Source organism: Scyliorhinus torazame, chromosome 19 (assembly GCF_047496885.1).
Source record: "Scyliorhinus torazame isolate Kashiwa2021f chromosome 19, sScyTor2.1, whole genome shotgun sequence".
NCBI lineage: Eukaryota > Metazoa > Chordata > Chondrichthyes > Carcharhiniformes > Scyliorhinidae > Scyliorhinus > Scyliorhinus torazame.
This window is the reverse complement of record NC_092725.1, coordinates 103,348,450-103,376,194: the sequence shown is the minus strand read 5'-3', so window position 1 is coordinate 103,376,194 and position 27,745 is coordinate 103,348,450. Positions and strand designations below refer to the sequence as shown.

The 27,745-nt window shown below is 49.2% G+C and overlaps 1 protein-coding gene across 4 annotated transcripts in view; it reads right to left on the bottom strand.

Moving 5' to 3' along the window:
• LOC140396383 (uncharacterized) overlaps window positions 1-27,745 on the bottom strand; it is a 176,744-nt gene that overhangs the window by 10,787 nt on the left and 138,212 nt on the right. For all 4 annotated transcript variants that reach the window (XM_072484962.1, XM_072484964.1, XM_072484963.1 and 1 more), the window contains one exon: window positions 20,365-20,571. In XM_072484962.1, coding sequence (XP_072341063.1) covers window positions 20,365-20,571 — 207 coding nt within the window. The remainder of the gene's footprint in view (window positions 1-20,364; window positions 20,572-27,745) is intronic.

Here is a 27,745-nt window from a genome sequence, read left to right as displayed (position 1 = left end):
TTAAAAAAAAATTAAAGTAATGACTATATGAGGTGAAGCCAAAGACAAATTTCCACTTTTGTGTGGAAATAAAGTTCCATTTTATAAATAATGCCAAAGCATCCAGTAATCTCACTGACATTATAAACAATCAATATGGCCAACACGGTGACACAGTAGTTAGCATTGCTGCTTCACAGCCGGCCTGTCATTGTCTGTGTGGAGTTTGTACGTTCTTACAGTGTCTGCGTGGGTTTCTTCCAGGTGCTCCAGTTTCCTCCCACAGTTCAACGACGTGCAGGTTTGGTGGATTGACCATGTTAAATTGCCCCTTAGCCTGTCCCTAAAGAGTTTGCACACATTCTCCCTGTGTTTACATGGGTTTCGCCCCCACAACCCAAAAGTTGTGCAGGGTAGGTGGATTGGCCACGCTAAATTGCCCCTTAATTTGAAAAAATGAATTGGGTACTCTAAACTTATTAAAACAAAATTGCCCCCGAGTGTTCAAAGATGTGTAGGTTTGGTGGGGCAGCAGGAATAGGACGGGAGAGTGGGCCTAGGTGTGGTGCTCTTTCAGTGGGTCGCAAGCTCGATGGACCGAATGGCCTCCTTCTGCACTGTAGGGATTCTATGATTGGAAGCTGTCCCAAGTTACATTTTAAAAATAGCTTGTTGATACTGTCAATACTACAGTCTCCGGACAAATATGAGAAACACAAATGAGAAACGGACACAGAATTACGTTCAAAATCAACCAACTCCTGCAGAGAGGCTGGGTCCTATACTTTGGTGATGAGAAATCTTAATTAAAGAGCAAAGAATCTCTGATTGGAGGAAATGGAAACTGATTCAATGGTACTATCAAACACCAGAGTAGAAAACTGCACACTGGAATTTCACAATGACATTTCCAGATTTGCATGCTTAGAATGGTGATTAGTGTTGTGCCCAGTGTTTGGAGAAGAAGAATCTCTCTCTCTCTCTCTCTTCCAGCTGCTATCATAGAATTTACAGTGCAGGAGGCCATTCGGCCCATCGGGTCTGCACCGGCTCTTGGAAAGAGCACCGTACCCAAGGTCCATACCTCCACCCGATCCCCATAACCAAGCAACCCCACCCAACACTTAAGGGCAATTTTGGACACTAAGGGCAATTTTTCGCATGGCCAATCCACCTAACCTGCACATCTTTGGACTGTGGGAGGAAACCGGAGCACCCGGAGGAAACCCACGCACACACGAGGAGGATGTGCAGACTCCGCACAGACAGTGACCCATGCCAGAATCGAACCTGGGACCCTGGAGCTGTGAAGCAATTGTACTATCCACAGTGCTTCCGTGCTGCCGGTTTCATGATTGGAAAATTAGCAACAGGCCTAAGGTACACTGATCTTTGAAACCGATTACCACATTTTCCAGACTGTCTTCCGTAATGGGCTTGCAGTACAAATTGAAAAGATTATGGGTGGGATTTTCTGCCCACAGCCCCGTGGTGTGGCAGATGTGGCTCACCACTGGCGGGATATTCAAGACCCGCTGAGGTCTATAGCATTTTACGTGGCTCGCCTGTCCTGCTGTGGAGGAAATTGATGCATGCAGGGTCACCTTTGGCAGGACTGGAAAATCCCACCCTTCATGACAACTCGTTATTAGACTTACTCTTTTGATAATTGGAGTTAAGATTAAAACTAAAATAGCACTCCCGTGACTAATGCGATGGTAACAGTACATGCAGACAACAACAATCTATTTCAGCTCTTAAAATACTGGTTTAAAAAAAACTTCAATTCGGAGACTAAGAGTGGCAATGGTGTTTAAAATTTAGTTGCAGGGCAAGAATAACTTTTTAGCAAACTATGAATTATTTGCTCTCCACTAAAAAAAAAAGAGTGGAATTCAGGGTCCGTTGCTGACAGAAACAAAAGTACATGTGCAAATACTTTTCCCAATAGGTCAAGGATTACTAACTCGAGTAAAAGTAGACTGGTTATTTCCCATTCTTAGTCAGGTCAATAAATTAATACCCTGAATTAATTTATCAAACCCAATTTGGTCATGGCAATATTGCAGATTTTGGTTTAGTTCAAAAGTTAAAACAGGACATGTTTAAGGGATCATACTTTGGCACAGTGGTAGCACCATTGCCTCTGACTTGGAGGTCATGACCTTGAGGCTAGGTACCAAATCACAGAGTTCGGTACTGATGGGGTTGCCATCATACAGATGAGATGATGTTGAACTGAGAAGTTTTAAGACACTACAAAATCCCATGGCAATATTTGAGCAGAAAAATAGTCTTGGTCAAGGTTTGTCCCTCAACAAACGCCGCCGAAACTGTCTCAGTTTTGGCCTCGGAGGACCTGGGTTACTGCCTTTGTGGAGTTTGCACATTCTTGGTGTCTGGTTGGGCCACGCTAAATTGTCCCTTAATTGGAAAAATCTAATTGGGTACTCTTTAATTTATAAAATAAAAATGTCTGTGTTGCTTGTGGGGCCTTGTCATGTACAAATTTGCACATTTTTCTAAGTGGGAGATGCTATATGAATGTAAATTATTTTAAACTGTTGCAATCTTGAGGATTTAAGACGGATATTAATTCTGGATTTCTTTTGTCATATTAGATCAAGGTTAGCAATGGCACAGTGTGTTTTAACATTCCACGAGTGATGACAAACACATTTGTAAAGCAAACGCAAAACCCTGAAGTAAGAGAACACACCGAGGATTAAGTGTAATTTCTGCTACCGACAACATGAACATTCAAGGAATATTTATCTTCTGTAAGGAGAATGTGTACAAGTAAAGGTTCATCTGTGCTTATGCAAACATGTCCTCAATGCATGTGGGAAGAACTTTTCAGGAGTATAACAGCGAAAGATTTGTATGAAATAGGGCACAATCTATTATTGGGGGTTATGGTCTTCATGACATTCACATTAAACAAAATGTCCCCTTTTTGAAATGTAAAAAAATAAGTCTGTAAGACCAGCATGGAGCAGGGGGTCACGCTTTCTGAACCCAAGTCAGATACAATTTGTGGTGAACATATTGTACTAACCATTCACCACTGTATTACATTGTATCACACTGTTGCCCATGTGGGCTCCACCTATGGACCACTGTACTGTACTACACAGAATGTATGTTGGTGCCCTTGTGGGCACCACCCCCTTGAGGGGAGGTATAAAGAACAGCTGCCCTGTAGGCGGCTCTCACTAGCAGAACAGTCGCAGGCTGGCACTGATCTAGTCGATTAAAGCCACTGTTCACTTCAACTCTCTGTCCTGCGTAAATTGATGGTTGCATCAATTTAATCGACTACAACACCGCAATGGAATCAGCCCTCAAACCTGACCGACTGGAACTTGGTCCACAGGCCGCGGAAGCCAAAGGGATTTTTTCACACTGGCTCCAATGTTTTGAGGCCTACCTCGCCGCCTCCTCCTCGCCCTCCGTCACCGATGAACAGAAGCTGCGCCTCCTCCATGCCCGGGTGAGCCATCGAATCTCTGTACAACTCGAGGAAGCCTCCACATACGCGGACGCCATCGCGATGCTGAAGCGCCTATACATAAGGCCGGTGAACGAAGTGTACGCGCGGCATCTCCTCACCACTTAACAGGGAATCGCTGGAGTACCACCTATGCGACCTCAAAGTCCTCGCGCGAAGCTGCACTACCAGGCCGTCACGGCCTCTCAACATATGGAACTCGCCGTCCGGGACACCTACGTGGTTGGAGTCAGATCCAACTACGTCAGACAGCGCCTGCTTGACAAAGGCGCCCTTGACCTAGAAGAGACGGTAAAACTAGCCACCTCCCTATAAGTAGGGGTCCAAAGCCTCAACGCATTCCCGTCTGATCACGCGACCCCCTCGTGGACCCCCAACCAGAGAGTACCTCAGGCTTGTGTCGCGCGGCTGCTCGCCCAACCCGGGAGGCTACGCTGCTATTTCTGCGGCCAGCAGCAGCACCCCAGGCAGCGCTGCCCGGCTCGGAATGCGAACTGCGGCAAAAAGGGACACTTCACCAAAGCTTGCCTGGCCAGGTCCAAATCGCAGGCCTGACTCTCGGACTCTCAGGCCCACAGACCCCGCAGGGTGGCTGCGTGCCTGCCAGTTCCGCCCTCTCCGGACGCGTGATCTGCCTCGTGTTGAACGTGGGGACAGCCATCTTCAACCCTGCACAACACGTGCGACTTACGGGGGCCGCCATCTTGGCCGTCTACCACGCGGCCTGCCACGTGCGACTCATGGGGCCGCCATCTTCCTCGCCGCCCGACACGTGCGACCGACGGGGACAGCCAACATGGTCCACCCCATCATCTCCAACCACGCCGGCTACCCGCAACTCGGCGCGGTCACCCTCGACCAGTCGCGACCAAAACACCTCCGGAACTCCATGATGACCGTCCGGGTCAACGGACACGAAATGCGTGGCTGTTTGACTCCGGGAGCACGGAGAGCTTCATTCAGACATGGTAAGGCGCTGCTCGCTCCAAATCTTCCCCGCACTTCAAACAATCTCCCTCGCTTCCGGATCACCCTCGGTGCAGATCCGGGGGTACACTGTCGCGAACCTCGTAATACAGGGCGCCGAGTACGCCAATTGTAAACTATATGTACTCCCCAATCTCTGCGCTCCTCTCCTGTTGGGACTGGACTTCCAGTGCAACCTCAGGAGCCTAACCCTGAAGTTCGGCGGGCCCCTACCCCCACTAACCGTATGTAGCCTCGCATCCCTGAAGGTCGACCCCCCCCCACTCTCCGCAAATCTCACCGCCGATTGTAAGCCAGTTGCCACCAGAAGCAGGCGGTACAGTATCCAGGACAGGACTTTTATCAGGTCAGAGGTCCAGCGACTCTGCGGGAAGGGATCACCGAGGCCAGGAATAGCTCCTGGAGAGTTCAGGTGGTGGTCGTCAGGACCGAGGAAAAGAACCGGATGGCTGTAGACTACAGCCAAACCATAAACCGGTACACGCACCTCGATGTGTACCCCTCCCCCGGATAGCGGACATGGTTAATCAGATCGCACACTACCGAGTCTTCTCCACGGTGGATCTGAAGTCCGCATACCACCAGCTCCCAATCTGCCTGGAGGACCGCCACTACACGGCCTTTGAGGCAGACGGCCGCTTCTTCCACTTCCTCCAGGTCCCCTTGGGCGTCACAAACGGGGTCTCGGTCTTCCAAAGAACGATGGACCAGTACGGGCTGTGGGCCACATTTCCGTACTTGGACAACGTCACCATCTGCGGCCAGGGCCAGCAGGACCAACCTCCAGAAATTTCTCCAAACCGCCCAAGCCCTCAACCTCACTGATAACAAGGAGAAATGCGTTTCCGTACAAATCAGACTAGCCATCCTCGGCTAAGTCGTGGAAAACGGAGTTCTCGGGCCCGACCCCGACCGCATGCGCCCCCTCCTGCAACTCCCTCTCACTCACTGCCCCAAGGCCCTGAAGAGGTGCTTCGGGTTCTTTTCCTATTACGCCCAGTGGGTCCCCAACTACATGGACAAAGCCCGCCCACTGATCAAAGCTACCATCTCCCCACTGGCGGCTGAGGCCCGCCAGTCCTTCAGCCGCATCAAGGCAGATATTGCCAAAGCCGCGATGCACGCGGTGGACAGGTCCATCCCCTTCCAGGTGGAGAGCGACGCGTCAGAGGTTGCCCTCGCCGCCGTCCTCAATCAGGTGGGCAGGCCAGTAGCATTTTTCTCCCGTACCCTCAACGCCTCTGAAATTCAACACTCCTCAGTCGAAAAATAAGCCCAGGCCGTCGTGGAAGCTGGACGGCATTGGAGGCACTACCTCGCTGGCAGGAGGTTCACCCTCGTCACCGACCAACGGTCGGTAGCCTTCATGTTCGATAATACACAGCGGGGCAAGATCAAGAACGATAAGATCTTGAGGCGGAGGATCGAACTCTCCACCTATAATTACAATATAGTGTATCGTCCTGGGAAGCTCAACAAGCCCCCAGATGCCCTGTTCCGCGGCACGTGCGCCAGCGCGCAATATGACCGACTCTGGGCCATCCACGATGACTTCTGCCACCTGGGGGTCACCCGGCTTCTCCACGACATCAAGGCCCGCAACCTGCCCTACTCCACCGAGGAGAACAGGGCCATGACCAGGGACTGCCAAATCTGCGCAGAGTGTAAGCCGCACTTCTATCGACCGGATAGGGCCCACCTGGTGAAGGCATCCCAGCCCTTTGAGCGCCTCAGTATCAACTTCAAAGGGCCCCTCCCCTCTACCAATCGCAACACTTATTTCCTCAACGTCGTTGACGAGTTCTCCCGCTTCCCCTTTGCAATCCCCTGCCCCGACATGACCGCGGCCACCGTCATTAAGGCCCTACAGCAGGACGACCAGTTACAACCCCCGGGAAAATGGACAGGTGGAGAGGGAGAACACGACGTCATGGAAGGCCGTCCTCCTGGCCCTGCGGTCCAGGAATCTCCCAGTTTCCCACTGGCAGGAGGTCCTCCCCAACACGCTCCACTCCATTAGGTCCCTCCTTTGCACAGCCACGAACGAGGCCCCTCATGACCGCCTGTTTGTTTTCCCGAGTAAATCCACCTCCGGGGTCTCACTTCCGTCCTGGCTGAAGACACCGGGGCCCGTCCTACTCCGCAAACACCCAAGGAGTCAGAAGTCTGACCCACTGGTCGAGAGGGTCCAGCTCCTTCACACCAACCCCTAGTACGCATACGTAAAACACCGAGCTTTCCAGGACGATACACTGTATTGTAATTATAGGTGGAGAGTTCGATCCTCCACCTCAAGATCTTATCGTTCTTGATCTTGCCCCGCTGTGTATTATCGAACATGAAGGCTACCAACCGTTTCCCTTCAGGATACGGTTTCCCTCCAGGACCTGGCACCCGCAGGTTCACCTAACACCACCCCAACCTACTCCCCCCAACCTACACCGACCAGCGCCCCCGCCTCTACATGGCCTCCACACCCTCTCCTATACTCCCTCCCCCCCCTTCGCCGACTCACAGGAATGAAGCTCCTGAGGACCCGCTCCCGGAGACCACGCCTGTGCCCGCACCGAGGAGTTCACCATCCATGACCGCACCGACGAGTTCGACACCCGGTACCAGAGCTCTGGCGATTGCAACGATCAGGGCGCCGGACAGACTGAACCTGTGAGCCCTTCACCCCCGCCGGACTTCAATTTTTTAACAGGAAGTGAATGTGATGAACGTATTGTACTAACCATTCACCACTGTATTACATTGTTATCACACTGTTGCCCATGTGGGCTCCACCTATTGACCATTGTACTGTACTACACGGAATGTATCATGTTGGTGCCCTTGTGGGCTCTGCCCCCTTGAGGGAAGGTATAAAGAGCAGCTGCCCTGTAGGCGGCTCTCACTAGCAGAGCAGTCGCAGGCAGGCACTGTTCTAGTCGATTAAAGCCGCTGTTCACTTCAACTCTGTCTCGCGTGAATTGATGGTTGCATCACAATTATCTCCAGACAATTATCTCCAGACACTAAGAGCCATGCTATTTTTGTATTACTAATGCACACACAAGTGTGCTCTCCCTCCCTCCCACTCACACCCTCCCACTCCATTTCAGCCACACTTACAGATCCCCTCCTACTCCACCTTCCCACTACTCTGATTTCTCCACCTTGCCTGGATGTGGGGTTGAGCAGCTTCCATTTCACACCTTCCCACACTGCCCCATTCACCTCCCTCACACCATCAGAACCAACACTCCTCTCCCCCCCTCCCCTCTACCCACCCCTGCAAAATCACACCCTACCCTGGCCTCCTCTAGCACAGCTCTCAACCCAGTCTGGTGCTACCAGGCAGCAGCTACTGGGGCTTGGCCTCCACATCACCAAATCACAGAAATTGGGTTGGAACAGTCAGATTTCCAGTGGCTGTGACAGCTCTGCACACCTAGCCATGAATGATCCAGATTAATCTCCCCACCTTAACTACCTCACTTTATCTGTAAAGCTGCAGTATCTGTAAAAAGAGCCATGGTTTGGCCCCCCCGGCATAATGTATGCTTTGTTTCGGTCCAAAAAACATGACTATCGGTCAGATTTATTTTCCTTAACGGGTAGATTTTCTCTCATCTGTTACTTCGAAAACCTTGGCTGAATTCCAATCCTAGGTCATCATAGATGAAAATATCATTTGACCAAAGTTAATCCCTCTAATACGTAATTCTTCCATTACAACATTCAATAATAGTGAACAAGCCCAATGTTTCACAATTTTAAACAGCATGGATTTCTATTCAGCCATTGTGCTTGTGCTGCCTTTGAAAGAGCCACAAACGTACAACATTCCCATAGCCTTTACCCAAATCCGTTAACAAATCTCCTTTCCAAATTTTAAAGCTATTTTGAATTCTGCATTCACTATTATTTCTGTTAGGAACTCCTAACAACACATTTTAAAAATAAATTTAAAGTACCCAATTCTTTTTTTTCTTCAAATTAAGGGGTAATTTAGAATCATAGAAGTTTACAGCATGGAAACAGGCCCTTCGGCCCAACCAGTCCATGCTGCCCAGTTTTTACCATTAAGCTAGTCCCAGTTGCCCGCACTTGGCCCATAACCCTCTATACCCATCTTACCCATGTAACTATCTAAATGTTTTTTAAAAGACACAATTGTACCCGCCTCTACTACTACCTCTGGCAGCCCATTCCAGACACTCACTACCCTCGGAGTGAAGAAATTGCCCCTCTGGGCCCTTCTGAATCTCTCCCCTCTCACCTTAAACCTATGCCCTCTAGTTTTAGACTCCCCTACCTTTGGGAAAAGATGTTGACTATCTACCTTATCTATGCCCCTCATTATTTTATAGACCTCTATAAGATCACCCCTAAGCCTCCTACGCTCCAGGGAAAAAAGTCCCAGTCTATCCAGCCTCTCCTTATAACTGAAACCATCAAGTCCCGGCAACATCCTAGTAAATCTTTTCTGCACTCTTTCTAGTTTAATAATATCCTTTCTATAATAGGGTGACCAGAACTGCACACAGTATTCCAAGTGTGGCCGTACCAATGTCTTGTACAACTTCAACAAGACGTCCCAACTCCTATATTCAATGTTCTGACCAATGAAACCAAGCATGCCGAATGCCTTCTTCACCACCCTGTCCACCTGCGACTCCACCTTCAAGGAGCTATGAACCTGTACTCCTAGATCTCTTTGTTCTACAACTCTCCCCAACGCCATACCATTAACTGAGTAGGTCCTGGCCTGATTCGATCTGCCAAAATGCATCACCTCACATTTATCTAAATTAAACTCCATCTGCCATTCGTCGGCCCACTGGCCTAATTGATCAAGATCCCGTTGCAATCCTAGATAACCTTCTTCACTATCCACTGTGCCACCAATCTTGGTGTCATCTGCAAACTTACTAACCATGCCTCCTAAATTCTCATCCAAATCATTAATATAAATCACAAATAACAGTGGACCCAGCACCGATCCCTGAGGCACACCACTGGTCACAGGCCTCCAGTTTGAAAAACAACCCTCTACAACCACCCTCTGCCTTCTGTCGTCCAGCCAATTTTGAATCCAATTGGCAACCTCACACTGGATCCCATGAGCTTTAACCTTCTGCAACAACCTACCATGCGGTACCTTGTCAAAGGCTTTGCTAAAGTCCATGTAGACAAGGTCTACTGCACTGCCCTCATCTACCTTCTTGGTCACCCCCTCAAAAAACTCAATCAAATTTGTGAGACATGATTTTCCACGCACAAAGCCATGCTGACTGCCCCGAATCAGTCCTTGCCTCTCTAAATGCTTGTAGACCCTGTCTCTCAGAATACCTTCTAGCAACGTACCTACTACAGACGTTAGGCTCACCGGTCTGTAGTTCCCAGGCTTTTCCCTGCTGCCCTTCTTAAACAAGGGCACAACATTCGCCACTCTCCAATCTTCAGGCACCTCACCTGTGGCTGCCGATGATTCAAATATCTCCGTTAGGGGACCCGCAATTTCCTCCCTAGTCTCCCACAACATCCTGGGATACATTTCATCAGGTCCCGGGGATTTATCTACCTTGATGCGCTTTAAGACTTCCAGCACCTCCTCCTCTGTAATATGCACACTTCTCAAGACATCACTATTTATTTCCCTTAGTTTCCTAACATCCATGCCTTTCTCCACCGTGAATACCGATGAGAAATATTCATTCAGGATCTCACCCAACTCTTGTGGCTCTGCACATAGATGCCCTTGTTGATCCTTAAGAGGCCCTACTCTGTCCCTAGTTACTCGTTTCCCCTTTATGTATCTGTAGAATCTCTTTGGATTCTCCCTTGCATTATTTGCCAAAGCAATTTCATGTCCCCTTTTTGCACTCCTGATTTCCCTCTTAACTCTATTTCGACAATCTCTATACTCTTCAAGGGATCCACTTGATCCCAGTTGCTTATGTACGTCCTATGCCTCCTTCTTCTTTTTGACCAGAGTCTCAATATCTCGAGTCATCCAGGGTTCCCTACTTCTACCAGCCTTGCCCTTCACTCTAAAGGGAATGTGCTTACCCTGCACCCTGGTTAACACATTTTTTAAAAGCCTCCCATTTACCAATTTACCAGCCGTCCCTTTGCCTGCCAACAGTCTCCCCCAATCTACCTCTGCAAGTTCCTGTCTGATACCATCAGAATTGGCCTTGCCCCAATTAAGAATTTTAATTCTTGGGCCAGACCTATCATTCTCCATAGCTATCTTCAAACTAATGGAGTTATGGTCACTTGTCCCAAAGTGATCCCTCACTAGCACTTCTGTCACTTGCCCTTCCTTATTTCCCAAGACGAGGTCAAGTTTTGCCCCCCTCTCTAGTCGGTCCATCCACATTTAGTGTGACCAATTCACCTAATCTGCGGATCTTTGGGTTGGGGGGGGGGGGGGGGGGGGGGGGCGTGTCCCACGCAGACACAGGGAGAATGTGCAAACTCAACACGGACAGTGACCCAGGGCCGGGATCGAACCGAATCCTCGGCGCCGTAAGGCAGTCACCATGCCGCCCACCCCCAACAACATTTTGATTAGTTTTACCTTAGTTACCGATTACCCTTTTACCTTAGTTACCGATTACCCATGTAGTGAAAATAGATTTTCTTATTAAAAACACTTATAATTTTAAACCACAATTACATTTTCTGTGAGATAAATATTGGGCAGGACCTTGGCAGAACTCTCCAAATAGTGGGCAAGAGGTTTTTTTACATTCACGCAAGAGAGCAGATAAGAGTCTCAGTTTAATGTCTCACCCAAGAGATGGCACCTCCAACAATACAGTACTAAAATGCCAGCCTACATTACCTGATCAATTAAGCTGATGTAAATAATACAGGATACAAACTTCCTTGTACTGCATCTGTAACCCTATCACAAGGTGATTTTTGTAGCAGTTATTTGTATTTATCCTTGATTCACTGAAATAAATTCAACTAACACCAGTAATGTGCGAGACATCATTTTGCTTTACAGATTTGTTGCTACCACTGAAGTAACAGTCTTGTCAATTAGCAGCTCTTTAGATGCAAAATTAAATTCCCAGAGCTAACTTCATCAATTATCAACTCTTTAAATGTGAATAGGAATCACCCACCTCATTGCCCAGCCAGCTCTCTGTGGCTCCTTTCCGTGTTGTCAGTTGTCTTCTGTGCCGGATTCCCTGTCACCCCTTTCTCCCTTGCTAAGTACCGAACAAATCTTGCTTATGAACATTTTCCGCACCTGTTGCTGAATCTGTCCTGCAGTAGAAAGCTGCTCTAGTTTGTGCCCAGTAGATTTTTAATGCCACCTTCACATGGTTCTTGCAGAGTCTGTGACCAACTCCACATAATGTTTATGGATGCCCAGATTCTTCCCTCAAAGACCTCCTGGTGGCTACCTTAACAAATGTACAACATTTAGTCTGGGGCTGCTGAAGGCTGTGCAAGGATTGTTGTCAGGACCAATCAGCACTAAGATTACGCAAGTGCAATATAAGAGCAAAGAAATTAGCTAGATTTAGCAATAAAGGAATCTGCAATTTACATTAGATGGGGCGATTGTCATTTGCACGGCGACAGTTGAATTTAACAGGCTGAAGTGTGTCTGTAGAAAACTAATTTAATTAATTCAACATTGTAGCTGAGAGGAGTATGGCACACATACTTCGCCAAGAGATCAGACATTCATGCAGTGACCCAAATGGCCTTTGTGCTGTGACCATTCTATTATTCGCCATCTTGCTGTACAGAAATTTGGCACCATTCGCTGCATGACAACAAGCAGGGCTGTCAGCTTGCTGATTACGGTATTAAACTAGCAATTTAGAAGTGGAGTTTAAATACCACCTTTGCAAATGAAAAAATGGAATTCAATAAATTGATTTATGATGGGCTGGTACTACAGAATGGAAATTTAAATTACCGGATTGTCGTAAAGATCTATCTTGTTCACGGATGCCGCCTAGGAAAGTGAATCTACAAGTGAATCCAAATCCACACTATGTTTGACTCTTATGCTATGAGGACAGGTATAAGATTTGGACAGGGAGGGGAACCATTGACAGGGTCAGCAATTGTAGGGACCAGCTTACTTCTGGATCCCCACTCCTTCCGCTCCATCACTGACAGCTATGGTAACAGTGGATAGCACTGCAGCACCAGGGTCCCAGGTTCAATTCCCGACTTGTGTCACTGTCTGTGCGGAGTCTGCACGTTCTCCCGTGTCTACGTGGGTTTCTTCCCTGTGCTCCGGTTTCCTCCCACAAGTCCCCAAAGATGTGCTTGTTAGGTGAACTGGCATTCTGAATTCTCGCTCAGTGTACCCAAACAGTGTATCCGAGCAGGCGCCGGAGTGTGGCGACTAGGGGATTTTCACAGTACCCTCATTGCAGTGTTAATGCAAGCCTACTTGTGACACTAATAAAGATTATAAACTAACTTTCCCACAGCCTTCGAATGCCTTTCTTCAGCATCTCCACTTTGCCACCTCCTTTTCAGGCCAACTTCAAATTTCTTCTCAAGATCCATTAATTGTAAAGGCTGTACCTTTGCCCTCCCATTTCTTCTTTTCTCTTCCCAGACTCCACACACCACCTTTCGCATTGCTAAGTGCTTCGAGTTGTCGCTTTGTATGTTGTAAATGCAATATTTTTAAAAAGCTGTTGCTTTGCAGTCTTAACTATGTATTAAATTGTTACATAAATTAAATTCAGTCAGACTTCCTCTTCCCTCTTTGCCAAGTAACGTGCACAAATATTAATTAAGATTTCTGTATCCCCCTTTATATTGCAGTAACTAGCCACTCTATAATGGAGGCATTGGATTAACGAGCATAAAGTGACATCTGACCTGGCTGTATTGCTAAACTGCTACAGTACTGTCCAAGACCCAGTGACGGGGCTGTGCAGTCGCACATCTGGTGGCTCTCCTCCTACAAATCCGAAAAAAATCTCTTACTCGAAATAGCCTGTTAATTCAGGGAAATAAAAAGTGTCCCGCAGCCTACTGAACAACAATACAAAAAGGTGCTGAACAACAGCAACTCCAGATGCCGCAAAGAGATGGGAAATGGGAAAAGCTAAGAGATGCAGGTGGCCGAGCCGGCAGATGCACGAAGCGATGAAGCGCCAGAGCGAGAAGGACCAGTTCATCGCACATAGAGCCCCCTTCACCAGAAGGTGGTTGGAGGATGTTTCTCTCCAGGAAACGAAGAGAACATAGAGAAGAGACAAAGACTTGTATCTAGGCTGCTGTCAGGGTGGCTGTCGCTGAGGCTCTGGTGGCCTTGCAGGTGGCCCTGGAGAAGGCAGAGAAGTGATTGGAGGCTCAGGGGAAAATTAGAAAAGGCCTCAACAGACCAGAGTGACCAGATCGCCGCCCTGGAGAAGGAAATAACGAAGTTGGCCGCGGAGAGGAGTCTGAAAGGGAAGATAGAGGATCAGGAGAATTGGTCACGGTGCCAGAATTTGAAGATAGTGAGCCTGTCGGAAGGGATCGAAGCTGGTGCCCCATGGACCATGGGCGATGGGCGATGCTGGGCAATCTGGTGGGAAGGGACAGCTTCCCCAACCCACCGGAAATAGACAGAGCCCACCAGTCGCTCCACCCAAGACCCAGGGCTGGAGAGCAGTCAAGGCCGATAATTGCCAAAATGCACCAGTGCCAGGAAAGAATCCTGTGGTGGGCAAGACAAGAAACTGTAACTGGGAAGGTCACCGGATCAGGAACTACCAGGACATTGGGGCTGACCTGGCCAAGCGTCTGGCAGAGTTCAACAGGGCAAAGGCAGCCCTGTACAAAAACGGTGTAAGATTTGGGATGCTGTACCCGGCCAAACTCTGGGTCACATTCCAGGGCAAGGAGCACTTCTTCATGGCCCCTCCGGATGTGTCCTGGAGAACGGGCTGGAAAAACAGCAGCAGGGACAGCAATGAAAAGAGCAACCAAAGAGACTTTGTTTATGTATTTACTTAACCAATTTGAAAGACACTGTGGGACTGCATTGTCTCCTTTTTGAGGACGGGGGTCACAGCGTAGGAAGGAAAGGGCGATGGCAGAGCACAGGAAAGCGTGAGGAGAATGGCAGGAAGGGAGAACAGATAGCGAGCGGAGTGTAAATATATAGCTGACCCGGAGAGGGGGGCCACCACACTAGAGGGAAAGCTAGCACCAGGAAGCACGAGCAAGAGAGGGCCCGCAGCGCATCTCCCACAAAGCAACGGAGGGGGATGAGGGGCACGCATCACTAATAGGGAGACAACTGGGGGAAGAAACGGGGCTGGGGGTGGAAGAAAGTGTGGTTGGGGGGGGGGGGGGGGGGGGGGGGAAAGAAGAGAAGAGAGAAAGAACCATAGGGGGAACATAGAAACAAGAGCAATAAGGGCATTAGGCCGGCCACAACAGGTCACACGTGATGACTTGGAACGCAACGGCACTGCAACTACTTTGGAGGGTTCCCGAGCAAAGGGGAAACCCCGGAGTGTAGGGGCTCTCACCCACATGGCGTACACACAGTTGGCAGCCATGTTGGGTGTGGCCCCTGGACAAAGGGAAACTCCGGAGCACAGGGGCCCGGCTTAATGGGGAAATCTGTGACCGCAACCATTTTGGATGGTCCCCAACAAGGGGAACCCTGGAGTGCGGGGCGCATCCATGAGTTAAGTACGGCTGATCCCGCAGGAGTGTGTGGTGGGGGGGGGGGGGGGAGAGCAAAGAAAGAACCCCCCCCCCCCACCAGGACGGTCACCTGGATCATCAGGGGACCTTACGGCTCAGTGATAGGATCCAGAGTCTTCGCCCACCTGAAAAGTATGAAAGCCAATACAGTCTTCTTCCAAGAGACGCACCCGAGACAGAAGGACTGACTGGAGGTAAGAAACAGCTGGGTGGGACAGACCTACCATTCTTGCTATGAGACGAGAGCTAGGGGGGTTGCCATACTGTTAAAAACAAGGACGATGTTTACGGCATCGAGGACTGTTACGGACTAAGGGGAATGGTATATCATGGTCAGCGGTGTCCTGGACAGTGCACCGGTGGTCCTGGTCAATGTGTACGCTCCCAAATGGGACGACATGGAGTTTATAAAAAAGACCACGGCGGAAATCCCCGACGTCAGCACGCACCGACTTATCATAGGGTGAGACTTTAAGTGTGTAGGACCCACGGACAGACAGGTTGACACATTTTCACCATACAAAAGAAAAAAACCCAACCGCATCGAGACAAAATCAATTCCACCCAAACACAGACCCCCCCGCCCCGCCGTCCCCAAACGGTAATCAACTCCCAAAAATGCATGATGAACAAACCCCAACAATTGTAGAATGTCTCCTTCCCACCCACCCCCACCCCCCTCCCCCGTCAGCTCGAACTTCACGTTCTCCAGGGTCAAAAACTCCAGCAGGTTCCCCCGCCATGCTGAGGCACAGGGTAGAGAAGCGGACCTCCACCCCAACAAGATCCATCTATGAGCAATCAGCGAGGCGAAGGCCAAGACATCTACCCCCACTCCCGCCTGCAACTCCGGCCGGTCTAACACCCCGAATATGGCTTCTAGGGGACTGGGCTACATATCCACACGCAAGACCCCGGGGATTATACTGAACAATGTCCTTCGAACCCTTTCCAGCTTCGGGCAGGACCAAAACATATCATGGCTCGCGGGGCCCCTCCCACATCACTCACGGCATCCTCCACCCCCTCAGCCAGCTCATCCTTGATTTTGCGAGATGTGCCCTATACACGAGCTTCAGCTGTATCAGCCCCATCCTCACACACAAAGTCGAGAGATTCACCCTCCGCAGCACCTCATACCACAGTCCCTCTTCCAATGAGCCCCCCCCCCTCCCCCATGGGTAGTCTGCTCATCTTAATCGTCTGCAGGGTGAGTGGGAGTATGTCCCACCTCTGCATGTCCTTTTTAAACTTCCTCCACCAGGCTGGTCAGGTTAGACTTCTAAATCCGTGTCAAGTCATGGGCGATTTGGATCCCCAGGTAGCAGAATGTGTGTCGGGGCTGTTTAAATGTCAGTTCTGTCTCTACCCGTTGCGGGTTGACTGGGAAGATCTCACTTTGCTCAGGTTGACTTTGTAGCCAGAGAAGGTTCAAAACTCTTTCAAGAGCGGCATTATACTGCATCCTAGGACATCCTAGAGAGAGGGTACTGTGGCGACATGTATGGGCAACTGCTAAGGGGAGGGGCTAACCCCAACTGGACGAGACGAGAGAGAAATGGGAGGACCAACTGGGGTTTGAAATAGGGTGGGGGACTCTGGAGTAAAGCACTGCACAGGGTGAACTCCACCTCCAAATATGCAAGGCAAAGCCTAATGCAGCTAAAAGTGTTACACAGAGCCCACTTAACCAGGACCGGAATGAGCAGGTTCTTCCCGGAGGTGAAGGACAAATATGAACCATGCCGAGGAGGCCTGGCCAACCAAGCCCACATGTTCTGGTCTTGCCCCAGACTAGTCGGGTACTGGACAGCCTTCTTTGAGGCAATGTTCAAAGTGGGGATGAGAGCGGAGCCATGCTCAAGAGCGGCAATCTTCGGGGTATCAGAACAGCTAGATCTCTTCATGGGGAGGGCAGATGCCCTTGCCTTCCCCTCCCTAATCGCCCGCCGGAGAATCCTGCTCGGCTGGCACCACCCAAAGCTGCAGACCGACTGTCCGACCTGTCGGAATTTCTCCAGATGGAGAAAATTAAATTCGCCATCCGGGGGTCGGACCATGGGAGCCATTCACCTAGTTGTTTCAAGACCTGTTTGTCGCCAACAGCCAATAAGTCAGAGGGAGGGAAGGGGAAGTCACGGACAACAGACAAACAAAAAAAAAAAAAAAGGGGAGGGGGGGTAAGGTGGAGGAGGGAATAAAGAAGTATGAAACCCAACCATGCCCAACAAATAACAAGATACACAGCATCGCACCGACCCAACAAGAACAGGATAAAGACCCAATGAGAAAGAGGGCACGCCAGAGCCCTCGTGGAAGTCAGGAAGAAAGTGGGTGGGAGAAGGGATGCAGGGGCAAATAAGACTAAGTGCCTACTGGAAAACAGAAAACAAATAACTGTAAAAAACATTTGGAAAATATATTGCCCATATATTAACATGGTGCGGAAACCACCTTGCTTATATTGCAGGACAGAATTGCAACTGTACGTGTTAAAAAAAACAAAACATGATTTACAATAGTGTTTTGCACAGATAAACCTTCCTTAAATGACTAGTGAGTGAAAGAAATACTTGGCAAACTCAGAAACCCCTACCACAGTAGGTAGGCTCAGGACAGAAGCCCAGCAGCAAGCCGATGAACCCAGCTTGGGAGGCGATGGCAGCGGCCTGAGTGCCAATGCCATGCAGAAGGGGACAGCCACCGAGTACAGAAAGAGGACGAAAGACTTTCTCCGTTCTGCTAGGATAAGTCACTTGTCTCATCACTCAAACACACAGACCCATCACACATCCACAGGGATCTCACTCACCGCCAGCTCAGGGCTACTCCACTTCCACACACACTTCATCTTCCCTGTGGGTTGTGGCTTCATCACCTCACTGGTCCACTCAACATCCACACATGCCAGTCATCCTCATCATCTACCCTGGCAAGCTTCCTGCTTACACTCTCCCCATCTATTTTTGTGCAGGAGCAGTTGATTCTTAAGAGAGAAAGATCATAGATGGGCAGAGGAATGCCAGAGCAGAAGTTCCTCACAGATTTAAGAGGACAGAGACATTCAGCTGGCCAGGGAGGATGTTATTCTTCACTAGGAAGTGCTGAGGGTTTTGGCCAAAGGTGGTATCATGACCAGTGGAGGCTTGGAGGGCCGACGGGCCTGTTCCTGTGTTGTATTGTTCTTTGTTGACCACTCCTATGCTGATGGAGAGGTCAGTGGTGATAACTGGCTGGAATTTTTCAGCCGTTCATGCTGGTGGGATCTTCCAGTCTTGCCGACAAAGCACCCCCACCGCCGAGAAGCCCCGTTGACAATGGCGGGAGATGATCCTGCCGCCTCCCCAAAACATGTGGCAGGTTGCGTGGAAAATCCCAGACAGCAAGTGAGGATCCAGCACTGAAACATCCAGACAACAACGCTGTGAGTCACGTCTCCTGTTTCGCAGGTGACTGCCATACACTAATGAACTCTCCTTTCTTTCACAAATGAACTCTTTCTTTGACAAGCACATCTGGGAAAAAGGCGCAGCAGACTATCTGCCAAGTCCTTGATTCGAGCCCTGACAGCAATAAAGAGGGGTTCATGGATCCTGAAGTAGAAGAGCCGGAACAGTGCTCACCCACATCCTGCACCAGCGCAGAGACACAAACTTGAGGGATCTAGTTCTAGAGTAGCCTCGGGGTCACAATCTGGTGAGCATATCACTTTTTGATCCACAGTAGGCAGTGAGGTTCCAAGGTGCCAGCACTCGGGAGGATTGCTGGAGGCCTGGAAGTCCCAGTCGGATGACGTGGATGACGTGCCTGTGGACTCAGTCATGCCTCAGTTGTTGGCATTCCAAAGGCAAACGGAAGAAAATCAGGAAGGGACGTCTGGTACATTTGTTAGATTGAAGGGCTGCATGGAGGAGTGACTCTGCTTTATGTCGGAAGTGATTGTGTTAACACTGCAACGCAACAAGGTCAACACAACTAGGGTGGCAGCCACCTTGGAGAGCTTGGTGCAAGACTTTGTCCTGCACTACTGCAGGACATGCATTCCATAGTGCAGGCACATATGGATGGCAGGTTTTCAAGCTCACTCCAGCTGCCCCTCTATCCCAAGGAGGAAGTCAGGGGTCCTTGGGCTCCCATAGGGAGGAGAGGAAGTTGATGCACCTTGGGGCCACCCCCAAGTGAACCACCTGAATACATGGAGCCACTCCACAAATGCTGCACACACTTCAAAGGTGCGCTCGTCAGGTGCACGCCTTTTGATGCCAGTCATGATTTGCAGCATTAAGATGGCATGCTGCAGTGGTTGGATTTTGCGGCCGGGAGGGTGGGGGAAAATGATTCTCACATACGGAACCAATAAAGAGATACAAATATATTATAACAATATTATCGACGAAATGAGGTCCGCAACTGACAAGGGGGGGGGGGGGGGGGGGAAAGAGAAAGAGGGGAGAAGAAGAAGAAGAGAAACACACTATCATGGCAAGCTTTCGACTTTTCGTGGTATTTTCTGCTCCCATCGCTAAACCTGCCCAACATGAATGGAAACAGAAATCCCCTGCCATAATCATGTTGGAAGCATTGCATTAATGCAAGATTTCTTGCTCGACGGCCACTGAAGTTGGAACTGTCATCAACAAATGCTCAGTGAGCTTAAGTGGAGCATTTGACTGTTACCTTGGACTGTCACTGTATGACTATAATGGTATGACTCAGGTGAAAGTGAAATTTCACAAAGCTCTATCCTAGAATTTTAACCTGTAGTTATTGATCTTTCTCAGGACATTAAATGTGTGATATAGCACATAGTGCTTACATACACTGAGAAAATAACCTCTTTCACTTGCATATTTTTCTGCGATTTCACACCGTTGTGGGTTTTCTGGGGCGGGGAACACGCATTGCAGCATAGTCTTACTTCATTACAAGTTAACATTTTAACTCTAGGCAAAAAACTTATGCGTTGTAGTCGGATTGGTTGAAGTATACAAAAGTAACAGTATGTATACAGGCAGTGTGCAGTTATTTTGACTAATAAATTCAATTTGCATGTTTCTGCGCCATATCCCACCCACCTCAAAAATGTAACTCAAGAAAAAAAAAAGGCATAAAAAAGCCTCCTGAAATAAAAACTGTTAAGGAGATAAATTAGGAAAACTTAGTTGGAAGTTAGATCTTTCACCTCTCGAATCACTCACCTGTGTTAAAACATCCAGTTGCTCTACAATATGCCCTAATGTGCTGGCAAGCTTTGGTGGGATATTGGTGCACTCTTCCAAAATGCTAGTTGCAGGTTCGCCACTGGCCGAGTCCATTCCATAGGAGCTTGTTAGACGCGAAGGATCAAGAGAACGGTTCACCTGGTCTGTTAAGTGTGAGGCACATTTCACCTCCACTGCTCTTGACTGAAATCAATTGACAGAAGGGGGAAGAAAAATACAAGTATCAATGTGATGTGCACAGATACATTAGCCTCATCTGTCTTTCTGTATAATGTCCAACTTCAAACAGTTCTCATTAGAGTAAAGTCTGGCAAAGGAAGAAACTAACAAAGCTTACAGCGTACACAGGGAACTAAGCAGCTCCAATCTATTGTATTTACATCTGCAACCCATCTGTTCTTCTGATCTGATCTTATCCAGTGAACAGATTTATAAACAGATCTATTAATTATGAAAAAGCTACTTAAATTGTATTCTGTGATCTTTATTCGTGTTATTCTGAAACCATTTTAATATCAATGCTAATAGATCCTTTCAAAAATCATTGGATTCATGCCAATTTATTTCATACATTAACTCTTCAAAAAAAGTGGATGCTTGTGCGTGGGTCTCACCCCCCACAGCCCAAAGATGTGCAGGGTAGGTGGACTGGCCACAAATTGGAAAAAAAGAATTGGGTACTCTTTAAAAAAAGCATCAAGGTACACATGGGAAACTATGTAGAGCATCGGATGAATTGTATTTCCATTGTTTCCCGGTGAGGCTCCTCATAGTCGAATGAGGTTGCTTGGTGTAAATAATTTAATCCGCATTAAAAAATTTAATTCGAAGAATCACTTTGATATCTCACCTCACGTGACAACAAAAAAAATTAACTAGTGTCTCACACAAACACGCTTCCTTAAATCACGAGAGTCTCAAAACGACAATAAGTACCATCCCTGTGGTCAATGAATACAATGTTCCTTCAACACTTAAGTAAGGCACGCAAACTAAACCAGTCATTGCTGGTAGACTTTGTGGAATTACTTCTGAGTCAGAAAAAAAAAGAAAAACAAGACACAAAGCACATTGATGCATCAATGCAGGAAGCTATTACCACAGTATTACTAGCCGGATGTCATGCAGGAAATTAAACTGGTAGCTTCTGTAAATATGATATCACAGTGATCTGTCAGTAATTGATTAATATTGTTTCCTGTCAGGCGTAAATGATGATTCTCAGCGTGTGGTAGTGACACAGTAGCTTGGATTTCTGAAGCATTAATTAAGCACTATCCATTCTTCACAGTTCAATGCCCAGGCAATGAACTCAGATAGCACAGTCATGGACATTTTATTCAGGAAAATACTCCAGCAAAAACTTCACAATTTTAGTATAAAACTGCTTTCAGTTTTATTTGTTCTAAAGCAGCAGCATTCAAAGCAATGCTAATTGATGTATTGCCACTTCCAGACACTTTAATTCTTTATTGCTTGGAGGAGGTAGAAAAAAAAAATCAAATAAGTCTTCAAGAAACTAAGGGCGCGATTCAACTAAATGTGAACAAAGTCTCACTGCGAGCGTGTTTAGCCACGTGTTTCCCAGCACTTGCAGTGCCAAGAGGCACATGACTATGCCGCTCATGTTAAATAAGGGGCCTCAGCAGGGAATAGCCCCATTTACTACACCAAGGAGCTCTGTTCGCTAGAATCCCTCAGTACAGCGGGAGATGGGGAAGCCATTTTTAAATGGTGTCCTGATCGGAGGTCCCCCCAAACGTGACCCACGACCCTCCCACAAAGCCCTAACGCACTACCAGAGTCCCGGTCACCCTCCCAACATCCACGCGGGGCACCCCGGCCTAATCGCCAGCACACAAAAAGCCAGCTTGGCACCTTGGCAGTGCCAGGCTGGCACCCAGGTGGCACCAGCAGTGTCAAAGGGCTGCACCTGGGGGCCTTGATCCCCTAGGAGAACCCATGAGTGCCATTATGTGGTTCCCATTTCTGGAGACCAGTTTAAAAAAAAAAGAACATTTCGAATTGTCTTGACTGTACATTTCCATCAGACTTACACATTCCCTTGACTTTCTTCCAATCAATTTTGATAACCTTACACACATATCGCTCTTTACGTTAAATTCCTTCTTAAACATTTACATTGTCATGTTTCTTTTATACATTGGAGTGTTAATGACCCAGACCGAGGGGGGTTTACACTGTTACCCACCCCTCGGTGTACATTTGCTGGTAAGACATTTTTTTTTCTTCAAAAAAATATACTTTATTCATAAAAATTTATCATAAACATTACAGAACATTTCGAATTGTCTTGACTGTACATTTCCATCAGAGTTATACATTGCCTTGACTTTCTTCCATTCCATTTTGATAATTTTATACACATATCACTCTTTATGTTACAGTTCCTTCGTAAATATTTACATTGTCATGTTTGTTTTATACATTTGAGTGTTGGTGGCCCAGACCGAGGGGGTTTTACACTGTTACCCGCCCCTCGGCGTACATTTGCTGGAAAAACCTTACACAGTGGCCTTTCCCCATTGCACCTTGGCGGCAGCTGCCCCAAGCTGGAGTGCGTCCCTCAGCACGTAGTCCTGGACCTTGGAATGTGCCAGTCTGCAACACTCTGTCGAGGACAATTCTTTGCACTGGAAGATCAGCAAGTTTCGGGCAGATGAAAGAGCGTCTTTCACCAAGTTGATGACCCTCCAGCAGCAATTGATGTTTGTCTCGGTGTGTGTCCCTGGAAACAGTCCATAGAGCACAGAATCCTGTGTCACAGAGCTGCTCGGGATGAACCTTGACAAGTACCACTGCATGTCTCTCCAGACCTTCTTTGCAAAGGCACATTCCACAAGGAGGTGGGTGACCGTCTCATTTCCCCCACAGCCACTCCGAGGGCAGTGTGCATTGGCGCAGAGCCTTCGGGTGTACATGAAGAATCTGACAGGGAGGGCCCTTCTCACCACCAGCCAAGCTAGGTCTTGGTGCTTGTTTGAAAGTTCTGGTGATGAGGCGGTCTGCCAGATGACTCTGACAGTCTGCTCAGGGAACCATCCAACGTCCTCCACAGTCTCCTTTTCCCGGAGGGCCTCGAGGACATTACGTGCTGACCACTGCTTCATTGCCTTGTGGTCAAAGGTGTTTTTCTTCAAAAACTTTTCCACGAAGGACAGGTGGTACGGCACAACTACTTGGAGCGTTCCGCGGCAATGAGGCCAGGCCCAACCTTCGTAACGCCAGGGACAGGTAGAACCTCAGTATGTAGTGACAGTTGGTGTTTGCATACCGGAGGTCCACGCACAGCTTGATGCAGCTGGACACAAAGGTGGCCAACAGGATGAGGGAGGCGTTGGGTACGTTCCTCCCTCCCTTCTCCAGAGGTTTGTACATGGTGTCCCTTCGGACACGGTCCATCTTGGATCTCCAGATAAATTTGAAGATGGCCCGGGTGACTGCTGTGGCGTAGGGTCGGGTTATGGGCCAGACCTGCGCCACGTACAGTAACACCGAGAGTACCTCACACCTGATGACCAGGGTTTTGCCCACAATGGAGAGGGAGCGTTGCTCCCACCAGCCCAGTTTCTGTCTTACCTTGGCCATGCGCTCCTCCCAGTTTTTGGTGCACGCCCCAGCCACTCCGAACCATATCCCCAGCACCTTCAGGTAATCTGACCTGACAGTGAAGGGGACAAAGGATCGGTCGGCCCAGTTCCCAAAGAACATGGCCTCGCTCTTGCCACGGTTTACCTTGGCTCCAGAGGCCAGTTCAAACTGGTCGCAGGCATTCAAGAGCCTGCGTACAGACGCAGGATCCGAGCAGAAGACGGCAACGTCGTCCATGTACAGGGAGGCCTTGACTTGCATGCCTCCACTGCCTGGGATCGTCACTCCTCTTATACCCGGATCCTTCCTGATGGACTCGGCAAAAGGTTCTATGCAGCACACAAACAGGGCAGAGGAGAGACGGCAGTCCTGCCTGACTCCAGATTTGATCTGGAACTTTTCTGATTCCCACCCATTGATTGAGACTGCGCTATAGATGTTTGTGTAGAGCAGTTTGATCCAATTGCGAATTCCCTCCCCAAACCCCATTTTGGAGAGCACATCCATCATGTAGGTGTGCGATATTCTGTCAAAAGCCTTCTCCTGGTCAAGGCTGATGAGGCAGGTGTCCACCCTCCTGTCCTGCACGTAGGCGATCGTATCCCTGAGTAGCGCGAGGCTATCAGAGATCTTCCTGCCGGGTACAGCACAGGTCTGGTCAGGGTGGATCACCGACTCCAGAGCAGACTTGACCCGATTGGCGATGACCTTGGCTAGAATTTTGTAAGCCACATTCAACAGTGAAATGGGTCGCCAATTCCGAATTTCTTCCCTTTCCCCCTTCTGCTTGTAGATGAGGGTGATGATGCCTTTCCTCATGTAGTCTGACATGCTGCCTTCCAGAAGCATACTCTCGTACATTTCCAGCAGGTCTGGGCCCATCCAGTCCCACAGAGCCGAATACAACTCAACCGGTAAGCCGTCGCTTCCGGGAGTTGGCGGCCTTTGTCAGCTCATCCAGAATTAGCGGTTTGTCCAGGTTTTCCAGCTCGCTGTCACCTAAGACCTCCGTGATAGTCGACAGGAAGGTCTGAGAAACAGTGCTATCTGTTGGCTTCAGGTCATACAGTCTGGCATAAAAAGGATTGGCTGATCCTCAGGGTGTCAGACTGCGCTGACTTTACAGAGCCATCTTCTTCCTTCAGGCTGCTGATCACAGAGGTCTCTCTGTGCACCTTTTGGAAGAAGAAGCGTGAGCACTTTTCATCCTGCTCCACGGAGCGGACTCTGGAACGGAAGATAACCTTGGAGGCCTCCGAGGTGTAGAGCGAGGCTTGCTGGCTCTTCACCTCTTGGAGATCCTCCTTGACATCAGCCCCCATCGACTGCAGCTGGAGCAAATTCTGCATACTTTTCTGGAGCCTGGACATGGACCCTCGTCTCTCTCACCTTTTGAACGCCCTTGAGGATGAAAAACCTTTTGATATTCCCCTTGATTGCTTCCCACCAGAGATGTGGAGCCTCAAAGAGGGGCTTCACGGTTCTCCAACCTTTGTAATACCTCCCGAGTTCCTCGAGGTTCTCAGGGGTCAGCAGTTTTACATTCAGCTTCCATGTCCCCCTGCCTACCCCCTGGTTTTCCTGCAGGTGGCAGTCGGCCAGTAGGAGGCAGTGGTCAGAGAAGAACACCGGCCTTACATCGGTGGACCCGACTTTGAAAGCACGGGAAACAAAGAAGAAGTCTATCCTGGAGCGGACGGACCTGTCTGGCCGTGACCATGTGTATCTACGCTGCGCTCAGTCTGCAGGGTTGCTGCAGACGTCGAGCAACTTGGCGACTTTTACCATTTCCATCAGGAGTCTGGACGTAGCGTCTAGTTTGCTGTCGGCTCTGCCGGATCGTCCAGCCGCATCGATGATGCAGTTGAAGTCACCGCCCAGAATGACTGGCTTGGAGGTGGCCAACAGCAGTGGGAGTTGCTGAAGGACTGCCAGCCACTCACTCTTTATGGCCGGGGCGTACCCATAAGTCTGAGAGGGGTGTTTTTGTATTTGACGTCTGCTACGAGGAGGCGCCCGCCCACCACCTCCTTAACGTCGGAGATGGTGAAGTTGCCTCCCCGCAGCAGAATGGCCAGGCCGGAGGAGCGGCAGTCGTTTCCTCCTGACCAGATGGATGGCCCGAGGGACCACCAGCTCGACCAACGCCTGTAGTTGCGGAATTCTGCACTCCTGCAGGAACAGTAGGTCAGCTTTCAAATTTGCTAAATAGTGGAGTGTGGCTACACACCACAAAGTATCTTTGATGCTTCGCACATTAATGGATGCAATTTTAAAACCCATTATAAAAGGGTAGATTTACCAGTCTCAGAGTCCAGAGTCTATACAGTTGGCTGTTCGAGCTGTTGGATGTTCCCCAGCATGCCAGTGGTGCTCGCAAACTGTTGCACAGTTGCAGGGCTGAGAAAACTGTCCTGGTCCGCAATGGCCCCGTAGCCCTGGCGTCCGTTGTGGCAGTCAGTAGGTGTTGGGGTTGCAGGCCGGTCTTCGCCTGGGTTGTTGCTGCTGGTTAATTTCGGGGGTTGGTCTGTGACCTTGTTTTCGATGTCCGGCGTTTGGTGGCCGTTTGTCATATGGCTGTTCTCATGAGCCAGAGGTGGATTGTCTCGGCGTGTTTGATTTTCTTCCCTGTATGTGGTCTGGGTGGTCTGTGCATCCCGTTCCACTTTGGTGCTTTGCCTCTTTATTTGAGGCCGATTCTAGTCTTGTTTTCCCTCATCGGAGGAGGTGTCGGCGCTAAGTCCACTGGCTGAAAGGTGTCGCTTTTTTGCCACTCCCCGTCGGGGGATTCTTCAGTTTGTTTTTTTGTTTCCTCTTTCGTTTGTCCCTGTTCACTGTTTCCCAGGGCTCTTTATTCTTCGTCCCATCCTCTTCCATCGAGTGTTCCTCGTCAGATGAGGTTGGGGTTGAGTTGTCCGGTCGTCCTGGGGCCTCCACTTTTTGTTGAGGGCCCTCCTGTTGCTTTCCCGCATTCTGTGCTGTGGTATCTTTGTCAATGGTGGGTGTATGAACCTCCTCTGTGGTCGCCTTTTTGACTCCACTGCTGATGATCTGTGCATATGCTGCCCCGCGTTTCGGGCAGGCCCTGTAAAGATGGCCGGCCTCCCCACACAGGTTGCAGCACTTGTCTTCCTTGCAGTCCTTAGTCATGTGTCCCTACTGCCTGCAGTTTTTGCAGAAGGTCACACTGCAGTTTGCGGCGACATGCCCCGTTTTGCCACAGGTGTGGCATACTCGTGGCTGTCCCACGTAGTAGAGGTAGCCACGATTTCCTCCAATGGCGAAACTGGAGGGGGGGGGGGGGGGGAAAAGAGATGCAGGATGGTTCCGTTGCAGTCTGTTCTGAGTCACCTTGATCTGGTGCTCACTTGTCCAGATGCCAAAGGTGTCTTTCAATTGCACGGTCACTTTTCAGTTCACCGTACCTGGCGAGGAACGTGAGCACATCAGACACGGGGACATGGGGGTTGTACATGTGCAGTGTAACAACCCGGTTTTGCTGTGACGGTAGCGTAAACAGAGGCCTTATACTGCATCTCCGGCAGTCACCCGAGGTCTCTGAGGCAAAGGAGATAGATTGCAACCTCTAGGGTACCTTGAGAATCTGCACTTTCAAGTGAGACATGGCCAATCCACCTAACCTGCACATCTTTGGATTGTGGGAGGAAACCGGAGCACCCGGAGGAAAGCCATGCAGACACGGGGAGAAAGTGCAGACTCCGCACAGACGATCAGTCGAGGCTGG